The sequence below is a fragment of the Myotis yumanensis genome, unplaced genomic scaffold, assembly GCF_028538775.1.
Source record: "Myotis yumanensis isolate MYYU_CA2020_CCGP unplaced genomic scaffold, mMyoYum1.0.hap1 SCAF_15, whole genome shotgun sequence".
NCBI classification, from domain to species: Eukaryota; Metazoa; Chordata; class Mammalia; order Chiroptera; family Vespertilionidae; genus Myotis; species Myotis yumanensis.
Window position 1 is genome coordinate 49,789,879 of NW_027223766.1, and position 14,367 is coordinate 49,804,245.

The window sequence follows — 14,367 nt, forward strand, 5'->3', positions numbered from 1 at the left end:
GCAGAGGGCGCAGGAGAGGCAACTGGTCCTGTGTGCCCGGCTCTGGTTCTACTTCGGTTGGTGGATCTTGGCCTGCCTGGGCCTTCGTTTTATATAAAATCAAGACTTAGGATCACATGTGATCTTTAACCTCTTCCTAGCTTTAGTGCTCTATTTTTAGATGGAGTTTTTCAAACAATTATTTTTATTAATTTTGTGAGCCTCCGTTCGCTGGAAAATGAGGATAATCCTCTGTCCCTGAGAGTTGTCGGGAGGCTCAGCTGAGATCATGGTCAGAAGTGGACTTTGAAACTATAAATCTGAAAGTGTTATGTTTTTTAAAAAAATATTTTTATTGATTTTAGGAAGGGAGAGGGAGAGAGAGAAATATCAATGATGAGAGAGAATCATTGCTTGGCTGTCTCCTCCACGCCCCCTACTGGGGATCGAGCCTGCAACCCAGGTATGTGCTTTTGACTGGAATTGAACCTGGAACCCTTCAGTCCGCAGGCCGATGCTCTATCCACTGAGCCAAACCAGCTAGGATTCTTGTTAGGATACTATCCAAATGGGGGTCCTGTGTTAGGAAAAGACGGCGTTTGAATTTCCAAACAGGAACTGATGGCACTGGAGTCACGCTGTCTGTTTTCTAAAAGGTTAAAAGACAAGCGCACAGAGTCCCTCAACCCGCTTTGAAAGCTCACTCAAAAGATGGGGCTGGAGGGGGCAGGATGGTGGCCGGAGGAGCAGCGGATCTGCAGTTAATGATTCAAACGGGCACCGGCTGTTCTGCAGGCCTCTGCCCCCTGGTGACTCCTCAATAAAATATCAGTTCCTTTGTTTGGAGCTCACACCTAATCTGAGCTACGCGCTACACTCTCTCCTGGAAATGCTGGTGGGCCTGGGAGCCAGTGTGAGGAACGCCTGGGGCCTGGAATTAAAACGCCAGGGAAGGAAGGGAGTGCCCAGCGCCCCCCTCTCTGCACCCAGGAGGCAGCCTGAGGCCTGGGTCTGCAGTGGCTACTGCAGCCCCGGGAACAGCACCAAGTCTAGCCGGCGCCCTCTGCTGGCTGTTCTCTATTATCCCATCAGATCAAGTCTGTTGACATGTCCTGCTCTCAGCCAGCTGTGAGCCAGCCTCTCAGGGTCAGGAACTAGGCCTTATGTTTGCTTCTCTGTGAACCTACATGAGAGATGACCCGTCCACGTTGGTGGCCGAAGAGCAACCCAAATCATGTCTTCGACCCAGTGCCTTCAAAGACCAACGAGACCATCCTTGTTCTAAAAAAAATTAAACATTTTTATTAGTATATTTATTTTATATATAAAAGAAATACAAAAAAAAGGAACACAAAGGAAACGCGTTTATGGCAAGTCGGACTTGTCGGGGCCCTCGGCCTGGGCGCCGGGCTCGGGCCCGCCGGGCGTCAGCAGAGTCCGCCGGGCGTAGTGCCCTTTGATGCCCGAGCTGTTGTTCTCGTTGAGGAGCTGCTTCTGCCGCTGCCTGTTGAGGGACTGGACGAGGCCCAGGACCACGGCGGCCAGCGAGTACTGCCCCGGCAGCCTCCTCGGGGGCAGGATGAACGGGTTGGGCTGGACCCTGCCCAGGAGAAAGTACGTCTTGATTTTCCCCTCCTGCTCGCTGATGCCCTTCACGTAGATCTCCCCTCGGTAGTCGAAGGCGAAGCCCTGGTCCTTCAGGATGAGGAACGTCTCCTCCGGGACCTGGATCCTGCCGCTGACGCCCGTGCTGTCCATGCGGCTGGCCAGGTTCACGGTTTTACCCCAGATGTCGTACTGCGGCTTCTTAGCGCCGATGACGCCAGCGACCACCGAGCCGTGGCTGATGCCTGTAGGGGAACCAGAGGAGCAGGAGATGAGAGAAGAGGGATCTACAGCCACGAGGCGGCCACACCGCCTGGGGTAGTGATCACGAAGGGTGTGATTTCTGCAGGTAGATTCCAGGGTCCCAATTCTGTCTCTCATTAGACAGTGACCTTCGTCACTTAATTGATTTGGATCTGTTTTTTTTTTTTTTAAAAAAAAAATATATATTTTTAGTATATATATATATTTCAGAGAGGAAGGGAGAGGGAGAGAGATATAGAAGCATCAGTGATGAGAGATTGATTGATTGATTCAATCATTGATCGGTTGCCTCCTGCACGCCCCACACTGGGGATTGAACCCACAACCCATGCATGTGCCCTGACTGGGAATGGAACCGTGACCTCCTGGTTCATAGGTTGATGCTCAACCACTGAGCTGCACTGGCCAGACTGGACCTCACTTTTTTATTATCTGTCAAGTGGAAATAATAAAAGGAAGATGAAATGAGATGATATAAGCAAAGCCATTGGCATAGTACCTGGCTGCCAGTGGGTGCTCAAGAGAAAAGAATTCATATTCTCCCACGGACGCTGACTTAGCTCAGCCTGTGGGGTGCCAGGTTTACTGATACTTAGCATTGCAATGACTCACCCGAACTCACAGAGCCGGTCACAGTGGACCCATAACTCAGTCCCATTGGGGAAATAATTTTCTGACCCCGGACTATGCCAGCGGTACCCTGTATCACAGCGGGTTGGCCCTGACCCCAGAGATGTGTCCCGACTTTATGTTGAAGACCCTTTCGCTCAGGCCTAGAGTTCTGCTTTGCTTTCCCGCTCCCATTCTGTAGCCAGTGACTTCAGAAAGGACACGCAAAGTCCAGGGGAGATGGTGGAACAAGCCCCGAATACCCCGTCCATAGATCAAAAACATAAAATTTAATTCCTTTCAGTGCAGGGAACAAAGGCATGTGGTGATCCTTAGACCAGACAAGTCAGACATTGGTATTTCTTGACCTTTTTTTACTTGAAAGCTGCTAAGGGAGCTTGGTATTTGGTAAAATGGCGCAGCAGCAAAGGGATCTAACACCAGGGCTGCAGCAACGATGGCTTTCGATCGCATCCTAGCAGTCAGAATGTCGCTGGTCTCGGGACACCCAGGAGCTGCTGCCGGGGCGACATCTGGTCTGTGTGATCTTTAGTCCCCCGCCCCCCCCCCCCCCCCCCCCCCCACACACACACGGTGCGGGCTGAGTTTATGTGTCCTGGAAATGGGAATGTGGACCAGAGCAAGGGCTTCCTGGCACTTCAGGAGGCCCTCAAGACTCAGCAGAGAAGCTGAAGAAATTGGCATGTGATGCACACGATAAAGGGTGACTATTCACATTGCCGTGACTGCTGCTGTGTTGTCGCTTTGCACGAGGGCATCTCTAAATCGCAGGAAGGGCGAACCGTGCCGCCGCGTGAAGTGCCCCAGGCTCTCTGCCTGTCCTGCCGAATCCTCAGAAGCGGACTGCTTTTGCCTGAAGGCATTACCTGGAAGCACCAATACAGTGCCTGCCTGCCCGCTCGCTCGGGGGGACAGAAGTCAGAATGAAGTGACTGGTGAGCCAGCTGCCTCCCTGTGGGAGGGATGCCAGACAGGAGGTGGGGGAGAGGTTGCTGCGGTCAAGTGTTCGCTTTGTCTTTCTGCACCCGGGCCAGCGTCCATGCCTGGCCTCCAGCATCTTCGGTGGGAGGCAGCCAGAGAAGTCCGCTGCATTTGCAGGAAAGAGCGTCCCTGGCTCGATGGCCAGGCCTGGGAGGGTCCCATGCTACCAGGCCAGGCAGCCCGGGGTCCCCAGTGGCCGCCCGTTGCAGCTACTCACCGATCCGGAGCTCGAAGTTGTTGAACGAGTGCTTGTTGATCTCCTGGATACTCTCCGTCAGGGCGAGCGAGAAGTCGGCCAGGGCGCACAGGTGTCCCCACTTGTCCTCACATTGCTGGGGGGCGAGAGAGGCACTCATTCCAGCAAGTGTGAGCATTGGGCGAGGGGCCTGCCCGGCGTCCTAACCCCGCCCACGTCCCTTAGAGGAAGTACCAGGTGTGCGGCTCCTGCACATTCAGGCCCTCCATGTCCACAAACATGGGACCACAGGGGGTTTGCATGAGAGAGTAAGATAGGTGTGGATCCTGTCATTCTTCCCAGACCTGCCCCTGTCTGTTCAGGCTGGTGGGCCAAGTTCCTGTCCATGCTCACTGGTGTGTGTGTGTACATTATGTGTAGTGTTGGGGGTGTGTGTATGCATGTGTGTGTATGTGTGTGTGTAGATACATTGTGTGTAGTGTTAGGGGTGTGTGTATGTACATGTATGTGTATATACATGCTCCTGTGCACATATGTGTAGTGTTTCCACTCTAGGAACTGTGTCTATTTCCTTTGAAGTGCTTCACTCACCAAACTCCAGTAGCCTCTGAGCCTCTCTGAGTCCCAGTTCTGTCATCTGTAAAATGCGCTGAGCACCCTGGCCCTGCCTACCCCACAGGGAGTGGCTGGGATTGAGCTCTGTGCTCTGATGCAGCCGAGGCTGGCAAACGGGTTCAGTAGAGGGCCAGGCAGCACAGATCTCAGGCTTCGTGGGCCACAATTCTGGTGCAACTACTCGGCTCTGCCGTTGTAGTTTGAAAGGAGCCGTGAACAAAGTACAAGCAGTGAGTGTGGCTGTGTTCAGTGACATCTGATCTGCAAGCACAGGTGACTGGCCAGACCTGGCCGTAGGCTGTCCCAGGGACCCTGCTCTGGAGCGCCAGGCACAGGGACCAGTTCCTAGCATGGTCTTCTTGCCAGACAGTTACCCTGGTAATAGTTCTAGGTGTTTAGTTGGACAGAAAGCAAAGGCAGGATGAGAAGAAGGGATGAGGATTCCTTCTCTGGAGTAACTTAGACTCATGTCCAGGTGACACTGATTGAGGACCTGCCAGGGGCAAGGCCTTTCGTGGGAGCATGACATTATCTCGGGTGACTCGTCCACTAACCCAGGCAGGTGGATGTTGGTGTTCCCGCTTAACATGAGTTCCTGGCACACAGGCCACACTCAAAAGGGCAGGAGCTATTGTTACTCTTGTTGTTATTATTTCATGCTACTTTTGGTCCTGAGTTTGGAGAAGAAAACAACAGCAAGAACAAAAAAACAAAACAAAACAGGCTAGGATCAGGGGGTTAGCAACACCGACAACTCATCATAATCAGGGAACTGCTGGCCCTGATTTTGTTCATCACATGAACAGAGGGGTTCATAAGGAAGCCAAGAGGGTTCTCAGTCATGAAGAAGCGTCGGTCCATCCAGTGGACTCTGCTTAGCTCAAAAGCAACATGCATCACACAACCGAGTATCCGGTTCATGGGATGTTCTCCCTAACCCTCCCCTGCCTCCTGGTGATGGCAGCCTCACTGCCCCAGGCAGAGGTTGTGGCTGAGTCCCAAGAGTTCCCTTACCTGCTTTTCAGGTGACAGGCCCGAGACAGCCATGTAGGTGCTGCCAATGGTCTTGATCTTTTCAATGTCTTGAAACCGGTCTTCACCGAGCAGCTGAAACAGACCAGGCAACGGTGTTAGTCCTGGTGTGTGTTTCCCCAGCAGCCTGGGGGTCCTGAGAACAGCCCCCTGGCTCACACTGAAGATGCCCTCCGACCAGCCATTCAGAGGACCAATATATGTTTATTGAACACCTGCTAAGTGCCAGGATGGGCGTGACCAGATACTCGTTAAGGATAGGTCTGTTACTATGAATTTTCAAAATAGACAAAGCTACCTTGTTAATTTGAAGAAGAAATCACAAATGTCCCGCAATCCATCAACACATCCTTTTGGCTCTATTTTTAACATGTGTTTGGAACCCTTCTCTGCCAGCTCCCTGGCCTAAGCCCCTGGTAGCGTATACCTTGTTTCTGTAACTCCATAACTTACCAGCTCCTGCCCTTACCCTACATGCCCAGCATGGACATCAGAGACATCCCATTCAAATGTGCACAACCCTCCTGTGGCTGCCCCTTCCACTCAGGGTCAAAGTGAGTCTTCCCTGAGACCTTCGGTCCTCCCATGCCTGGTCTCCTCGCTCACTTTGCTCCAGCCACACCAGCATCCTTGCTGATCCCCATGAGCCAGGCTTGCTTCTGCCTCAGGACCTTTACTTTGCTGTCCCCCTGATGGGATAGTCTTCCCCCCAAGGTAGACTGCTCCTCCCTCACCTTCTTCAAGTCTTTCCTCAAATGTCATCCCACTGGGGTCTTGCTGACCACCCCACCCAAACTGAACACAACATCCCATCCCGGGGCCACCTACATTATAAGATAGGGAAGATGAGAGGAAACTGGCAAAGGAGACTGGTGGAGAGCTGACAGTGCAGCGAAAATAAAGACACGAGTTGGCAGAAGACAAGAGAGGAAAAAGGTGCCCCAAGAGGGAGGCGCAGTCTCCCAGGTCAAATCCCGCTGATGGGCTCACCGCACTCCACCCCCCGTCACCCCATGCGATCTCTTGTTTCATGGCTTCAACAGTCTCTTTCCTGAAGACTCCAGATGTATGCGTCCCCCTTGACCTTTAGACTCTTCTACACATTTGCTAAGTGACACCCCAGTTAACAGTCTAACAGGCATCTCTCATTGGCCATTCTCAAAGCCACACCCTCCGTCTTCTGTACCCACCTGCCATCTTGATTAATGGGGCCTCCATTTTCCCAGATGTTCTGGAAAAAACCTCCCAGTCCACACCTACTCTGCAGAAGCGCTGTGGCTCCGCCTTCAGAGATCCCTGACTCCGTCTGTCCCACTGCCTCTGCTGCCCAGGCCACCCATCTGCGCAGCCGGCCCTAGCCCAGGAGCCAAGTTCACAACAGACCCGTCCCCAAGTGTGAACTCTGGCCTCTTACTTCCTCGTGTTGGCAGCTCTTTGATGTAACTCCTGGTTCTCCAGCTCTTTGCCTCTCTTTAACCTTGTAATATCCTCAGGGGCTCCTGCCAGCCTTGGGGGTGGGGGCTGGCAGGCAGATGGAGAGGATGTGGTGGGGTGTCTACGGACCATGTTGCTACAGGCATCCTCTCAAAATTAAGCCGGAGCTGAGAACCTTGGAAAATTCCAGCTCCAGAGAAACTGTTCTGGGGAACATGGAAAACACAGGCAGGTGCTTTTATGATGTGCTTTTGTGTGTGTGTGTGTGTGTGTGTGTGTGTGTGTGTGTGTGTGTAGCAGCCTTTGTTCATTACTTTTGTGTCTTGAGCTGAAGAGAAGCCTCTGCTCTGAGCTTTGCCCTGGCTGAGCGTCTGCCAAGTGCGCCCGGGCAGCCTGCCTGTCCTCAACCCGAGGCCGTGACTGCCAGGTGCCCTCAGACACCAAAGCAGCTTTGGCCTGCGAGCAGCCCTTCCTTCGGCTGTTAATACTGCAGCCCAGAGATCTCGGCATGCCCTGGGCTGCCCACCTCCCTCCCCGGCCACCTGCCGGGAGGGGACTCCCCCCATCTCTCTTCTCTTCAGAACTACTTGGCTGAGGGCCAATCTCAGGCCCAGGCAAAGCTGCCTCCCCCTCTGAAGTCGGTTAGGAGGCAGCAAGAGTCTTCATTATTTCATTCAGTATCCACGCAGCACACTTATCTACTGTACAGCTAAGAGCATCTGCGGGCATAATGGGTTCCTAATCGCCTCTTTATTAATTCACTCATCTGCGTGGCGCAGGGAGGTGCAAGGGGACTCCTCAGCCTTGGCCGGCAGGGGCTGTGGGCGAGGGACGGGCACTGCTGCAGACCCAGCCTTGGAGCTGGAGCGTGTGCTCTGTGCAAGGCCCTGCTTTCCCCTGAGCCTGGAAGGAATTGGCAGGCTCTCAGGTTCCTGTGGCAACTGCTCAGCGAGAGGAGCAGTGAGCCCCGGGCAGGGCGGGCGGGCCTCGGGCTCAGCCAGGGCAGAACCTGGAGGGCTGCTTTAGACCCAAAGGAACGAGGCAAGTCTAGGTCTCCCAAGGAGAGTGCACAGCGCTGGGGTTGACAAGCCAGGAAATGTCTTCTTCCTCATCGACGACAACATTCTCTTCCCTCTTCCTCCTTCTCTGACCTTTCTCTTCGACTTCCTCCCCTCCCGCCCTCCCCTCTCCAAATTCCCGGTTCTAAAGATGACAGCCTCCTGGACCAATCCCCTCCCTTAATCTCACCAGCTTCCCTCTGCAAACAAACACCCATCTCTACCATTAGGGGCGCTGTCCTCTGTCTCAGTTTTTGGGAAGACTGCAGGGTGTTTACAATTTAGGGAACAGAGATGCGCATTTAGTTCAGATTTATGTTTTGCAATTTAAAAACATGCTAGTGAGCCTCTCAGGAGATGGGGTGCTGTGGAGGTGAAAATAAAACAGAGCCTGAAGTCTCAACCTTCAGTCAGATGATTGTTAATGGAGCTATTTCTATTTTTTTACTTGAGAGGATGTTTTGGGTGGTACTAGTCCTTCACCACCTTCCTATTAGCCAGCTGGTTTCTGTCTCCTATTATGTAAGTAGTTAATAGAGCATCCGTTATGAGCATGTCTTATGTCCTAGGCTCCGTGCTAGCGCTGGGGATGTCCAGGGATCCATGAGAGTATACTTTCTATCTGCCTGGCATGGCGGATGGGAATAAAGGTGCTGTTACCATGGAGTCGCCCTCCACCCCCCACATCTCAAGGTCCTTGTACCGTACACTTAGCACTGACTCCTCTGCAAAGACAGCTCTTGGCCACCCTGTCTCTCAGAGGACTGTGAAGCCCCAGAAGGCAGGAAGTGATTGTGTCACTTATGTTGATCCCCACCCCCATCCCTAGGACATCTGAAATGGCCATCGTTGAGTTTATGGTCACAAAACCAGAACCATGAAATGCCCCTTAAGTGGGAAACAGAGCAACACAACGATTAAAAACCAAAACAGTACGGGGGAACTGGGTTCCAATCCTGGCAGTGCCATTTTAATGGTGTGTGGCCTGGACACTCTTGGTGCTTCCGAGGCCCAGTTTTTCTTATATGTTTAAAATGAAGGCTAGCCTTGCTGGTGTGGCTCAGTGGCTGAGCGTCAACCCATGAACCAGCAGGTCACATGCCCGGGTTGCGGGCTCGATTCCCAGTAGGGGGATGCAGAAGGCAGCCTATTGATGATTCTCTCTCATCATTGATGTTTCTATCTCTCTCCCTCTCTGTTCCTTTCTGAAGTCAATAAAAATATATTAAAATGAAGGCTAGCGGTTCCTATCCTGTGGGTTTGGTGTGGAATATTGAAAATGGCAACATGATAAACGTCTATAGAAATTTAACGGAATGGGTGTCTGCCCAGAACTAAGTGCCTAGTGGGGGAGGAAGACCTGTACACTGAGGGCTGAGGGCTTTATGGTGGAAGGTTTTTTGAGTATTATAAGTTTTTCATTGGAAAAGGAGCAACAATATTTACTTGGCTGGGGGGTGGGGGGGGTTAGAAGAGGCGTCACAAGTAGGGTGGGGGTTGAATTGACTGTTAAATGACTATTGGGTTTTCCTCTGGCCATGGAGTCCAGGGAGGGAGGAGGGTGTGGTGAGGAGGGAACAATCTCTGGGCAGAAGGAGCTGTGCATGGAACAGCTAGGTGGGCCCGATGGCTTGTAGGTAGCTAGACGGTGCTGGAGGGGTGGCATGTAGTGGCGGGTAAGGCTGGAGAGGGCACAGGGACAGTAAGTGCAAAGCCTCAGGTGACCTGAGGAGCTGGCAAAGGGGAGCCACTGAAAGGTTTTGGGTGTCAAAGGGATATGACAAAGTTCTCCTGCCTTTGGTCATTGCCGATGGTGAGATGCAGGAGGGACAGCAGTTAGGAGATAATATGGCTCAGAGCAAGACTAGGAAGAAGGGATCCACGGGACTCAGGAGCCAGAAGGAATGTGGGGACAGGGAGGACCGTGTCCAGGTCATGTAGGAGGTGCTGTTGGTGCCCCACCCAGACCCACTTTACGGGGCCACCCTGCAGAATGCCCTGAGGGCTGGCTGCTGTACGCTTTTTCGGAGACTTGCCCAGGCTGGCGAAGCCCCCTGGCTGGAAGTGCTGGTAGGTTATGCACCCCCCTGGGGCAGCCCACAGCCGATGGCTGACCCGTGCCGAGGTGCAAAACCTGGCCCCCTTGCCTCAGTGGGAAACAGCTCCGTGGTGCACTTGTCCTCCTGAGCTCCCGGGGATGGAAGGAGAAGGCCCACTCTGGCCCAAATCTGTGACTGTCAATAAAGTGCAGCACGAGCCCCCTCCTCTCCCCCATGTTAGGTGTTTGTTCTTCACACAGGAGGCTGGACAAAGGAAGTCCTGTCTAGAGTGTGCTCATCCTGTGTTCAGGTCTCTGACCAAACGCCAATTGATGGCTTTGCCTTTGGCACTTTGAGCAGATGGAGAAATGTCCCCATCGGTGCCCAGTCGCTGTGACGCTGGTGCCTGAGTAGCCTTGGTTTTGCCATTTGCTAGCTGGGTGACGCTGGGTTAAATTACCTGGCCTCTGAGGCTGTGTTCTTGCTCCCCCTCCCCCTCCCACAGTGAGAAACAATAGCATTGATCTCATGATAATTGTGATGATTAGATCAGGTGACACGTTTGTGTTTATAGTGCAGCCTGGAATTCTGTAATGGTCATGGCTCAATGACTCACATAATGCTGTGACCACAACGTTGGCCACTGTGACTGTCAGTTCCCCAGGCCTCGGTTTACCTCATCGAAGTCCGCAATGATCTCATTCAGCAGGCGCAGGCACTCCACGCCTTGGTTATTCATTTCGGTCTGAGAGTAAAAGTCCGCAAACCCCGGGATGGAGGCGAACATCACCCCGACGGCATCGTAGGATTGAGAATACAGCTCCTGGACAGAGGGAGACACAGGGGGAGCCAGAGACAGTCATCAGAGGCGAGGCTCTGCGAGGACGCTCCCCGTTCGGGCGTGCACCTGCACCCAAGCACAGTACCCCCAGAGAGGATGCTGCCATGTCAACACCGTAACCAAGCGTCACCACCATGTGGACCGGGACCATTGAAATGCATGGCCTCCAACTCAGCTGGGCTCAGAGTTCTGACTGCCCAAGGCTTTGTCCCCAGCCTCCTGTTCTGTTGTCCTCAATGGCCAAACCCTCACCACATTCCTTAACGTCACCCTCACTTGATTCCTCTCAGTAGATGATCTCTTATTTCATTGAGAAATCTGAGGCTCTTGGCATTCCGATACTCATACATTTGTCTACATTCATATATATTGTCATCAATTCATGATTCTGGAGACTAGAAGTCTAAGATCAAGATGTTGGCACGTTGACTCCTTCTGAGGCCTCTCTTCTTGGCTTAGGTGGTCTTCTCCCTGCCATCCCACCTCAAAGGCATGAGAGGAGCCCGGGAGGAATTGAGTTGAGGTTGGAGAGGTGCTGTCAATTTCTGGGGAGGGACAGTGACAGCTTCAGCTAATCCCAAGAAAGGGGGCCAAAGGAATACATATCCTGACCTCACTCTCCTTCCCTTGCCTCTGGTCTCCTACACAGCACCCCTACTAATGACCCTCAGCTGGGTGCCAGAGGGTGTGTGGGGTCATGGATGCAGCCCAGGCAAGTCAGCCCCCACCACCCAAGTAAGCAGGGAGAAGGGTGGTGGGTTTCCAGGGGACCCGGAAGCGCTCCAGCCACCTGCCTCCACCGTTAGAGAGAGCCCGTCATTCAACTGGCTCTAATCAGCTGCTTTGAGTGTGCCATCTGTTTCTTGCTATTTGGGGCTCAAAGAAGATAAAAATATTGTGAGCTGGGGAGGGAGCAATGAATATAGAAAAGCTATTATTGCCTTATTGCCACCCTCCTCTGGCTGGATGTACAGGTTTGGGCTCTGGGGAGGGTTTTGAGCATCCACACCCTCCCCTCCCCCATGTCAAGAGAAAGACTTTGGTTCCTCTTTGCTCAGGGAGCTATCTCTGGTCCTTCCTGGCCCAGGATGTCTGAATCCAAGTTCTGTGTTTCCTCTGTGAAGTCAAGCCCTCTCTCTGCAGGGAGAAACTAGGTCTGAGACCTGTTGGTCTTATTAGGATCCTTTCATGACATTCAGGTCTCTGCTCAAATATCACCTCCTTAAAGACAGCTTCCAAAGCCCCCTCAATGTCAATGCCACCCCTTTTCAATACTGTAGCCCTCATTTGGCTTTTGTTCTCATAGAACTGTCACTCCGGGCATGAAGTTGTATAGCTATTCATTTTAATGTCTGCTTTCCCATAAAAACACATGCTTCATATCAGCAAGGACTCTCTTCTTTGCTCACTGTCTGAATGCCAGGATCTAGAACAATGCCTGACACATGGTCAGCCCTCAGGAAGCATCTGCTGAGCAAATGAGCGAATGAATGGTAGGGGTTGGGGCTGTGATTGGGAGGGAGCAGAAGTAGTGGTGACTCACATTTATCGAAAAATAATTACAGCTAACAATCTGTGTGCTCTTAGAATGTGCCAAGCACCGTATAAGCACTTTATGCACAGATGTAAACGTCATAACAATCCGATAAAGTAGGGAAGTTTTGTTACTTTGTAGGTGAGAAAAATGAGGTCCAGAGTTCATCACTTGTCCATAGTCTCAGAGGGAGCAAGAGGGGGAGTCGGTTTTGAACACAGGGCACCAGGCTTCCGGGTCCATCATATGGCCTTTCTATACCAAACCTGCCACACACCTGGCTGCACCGGGCACCTTGTGTGTTCCCACCTGTTTTAATTCTCACACCAACTCAGCAAGGGTGATATGGTTTCCTCATTGACTGGATGAGGAAGGAAATGGACTCAGAGAGGTCGAGTGTCAACTCTATAAATATTTATAAAGCCTCAAATAAGCATGATGAAGGCTGAACCTCCCATTGGTTTTGCTCAGTGGGGATTGGCCTGGAAACAGCTGATGACCTGTGGTCTCAGCATCCCTGGCTGGTTGCCATCCTTCCTGGACACGGGCAGCGTGCTCGTGCTCCTCCCCACTGGCTCCAGATCCCGGTGGCTTTGCTGTGTTGATGGAAAAGCGGTTCTCCTTTCCGTTCTCCTTGGGTTCGCCTCGGAGGGCTCAGTGTTTCATCCGCTTCTTCTGGAGGTCATGGTGACCCACATCAATATTCCCTGCTTTCTTGGCTTCGTCACTAAGCTCTTGTCACAGAGTCCCTGACCTTAGGGAGCCTTGAGGAAACCAGGCCTGAACCTAATTCCAGAGAGCATCATCCATGGGGTGGGTGGTGCCTCGACCTGCACCCAAGAGACGGTCCAGGGCCCGGGTTCACCAAGAGCTGGCTGTTGGAGCAGCAGGTTATTCATTCGCCCAGCTCCTTCCCATGGTCATTCTGTAGCTGCTTGGATGAGATAGGGACTCTTAGGTCTCACCCAGCTTCATCCTAAGGCCAGGGTCACAGACCCAAATGTCTTTATGCAGGAGAAGGGGCAGGATACAGATGGATACATTGGAGAGCCTACTCCATGCCTGCAGGCATCCATCCAATCACAGATTAAAACAAAGAAGCCAACCTACCAGCCAGCCAACCAGTGAGCCTTTCCCCTGACCACACCTGCCGTTGCCAGCCACTGATGAGCAGGTGATCTGTGCACACACATATGTAAAACTTTACAATTCCAATTCAGTCTTGCAACAGACATCTTATTCTGTCCATCTTACCGATGGGGGACCCGAGGCTGGGAGGCGGTGTGTATATGTCACAGTGCTGGGCAGTCTCAGGGGCCTGGCACCAAGGGGCAGGTATGATCTCCACCACCACGTGCTCACAGGACAGGGGAGTTTTCCCCGAGCTTGGAGTCCATGTGTCCAACTCACCCCACCCACCACCATCCCTTCTCACCGGCCAGATGAGCCTGGCTCACCTCGTTGTCTCGGTCCTTCTCCAGGAAATGGCGGGCCACGTGGCTGGGCAGGATGTTCCGGAGCATGTTCTCATTGTGCTCCCTCAGCTCCTTCATCTCGTTGATCTCCTCTTTGGCCTGAACCCGCCAAAGGAAGTCCAGGCGGGCAGTGTACTCCAGCTGCAGTTCAGGGGAGAGGAAGAGGGAAACAGGTGGGCAGGCAGCTTCAGGCCCACATGTGGCAGGTGGGGAAAGCTGCTCAGGAACCTTCATGAACAAAACAGAGCCACATCTGGGCATTTGGGGAGGCATTTTGCCTGACACAAGAGATCAGAGGATGATCCCATTGCACAGGGCTGTGTACCTTCCCTTCCTGATATTATGGCACCTATAACTACAATCGTTTGTATGATTATCTGATAATGGCCATGTCGCCTACTGGCCTGCAAGTGCTATGCGGTCAGGGTCCTTTCCCCTGCTCAGCAGGACATCCTTACCATGTAGCCACAGGCTTGGCCCAGGGCAGGTGTTCAATCAGGACTTACTGACTCAATGGAGAAGTTATAGTAATCAGGCCAGCTGACACTTAGATGGTGCTTATTATTATTCCAGGCATTGTTCTAAGCAATATACATGTCTCCACTCCTTTCATTCATACAGAAGCCCTCATAGGAGTCATTATGATCAATCCTATGAAGAAATGAAAGCAAACATGGTGAAGTA

At 52.5% G+C, this 14,367-nt stretch overlaps 1 protein-coding gene across 3 annotated transcripts in view; it reads right to left on the reverse strand.

Annotated features, from left to right (window-relative positions):
• Window positions 1–1,298: 1,298 nt before the first annotated feature.
• Window positions 1,299–14,367, reverse strand: part of ADCY8 (adenylate cyclase 8) — a 136,616-nt gene continuing 123,547 nt past the window's right edge. For all 3 annotated transcript variants that reach the window (XM_070392349.1, XM_070392348.1, XM_070392347.1), the window contains 5 exons: window positions 13,666–13,824; window positions 10,510–10,656; window positions 5,285–5,377; window positions 3,677–3,791; window positions 1,299–1,829 (listed from right to left, as the gene is read on the reverse strand). In XM_070392349.1, the coding sequence (XP_070248450.1) occupies window positions 1,345–1,829; window positions 3,677–3,791; window positions 5,285–5,377; window positions 10,510–10,656; window positions 13,666–13,824 (999 nt within the window). In that variant the 3' untranslated portion in view covers window positions 1,299–1,344. The remainder of the gene's footprint in view (window positions 1,830–3,676; window positions 3,792–5,284; window positions 5,378–10,509; window positions 10,657–13,665; window positions 13,825–14,367) is intronic.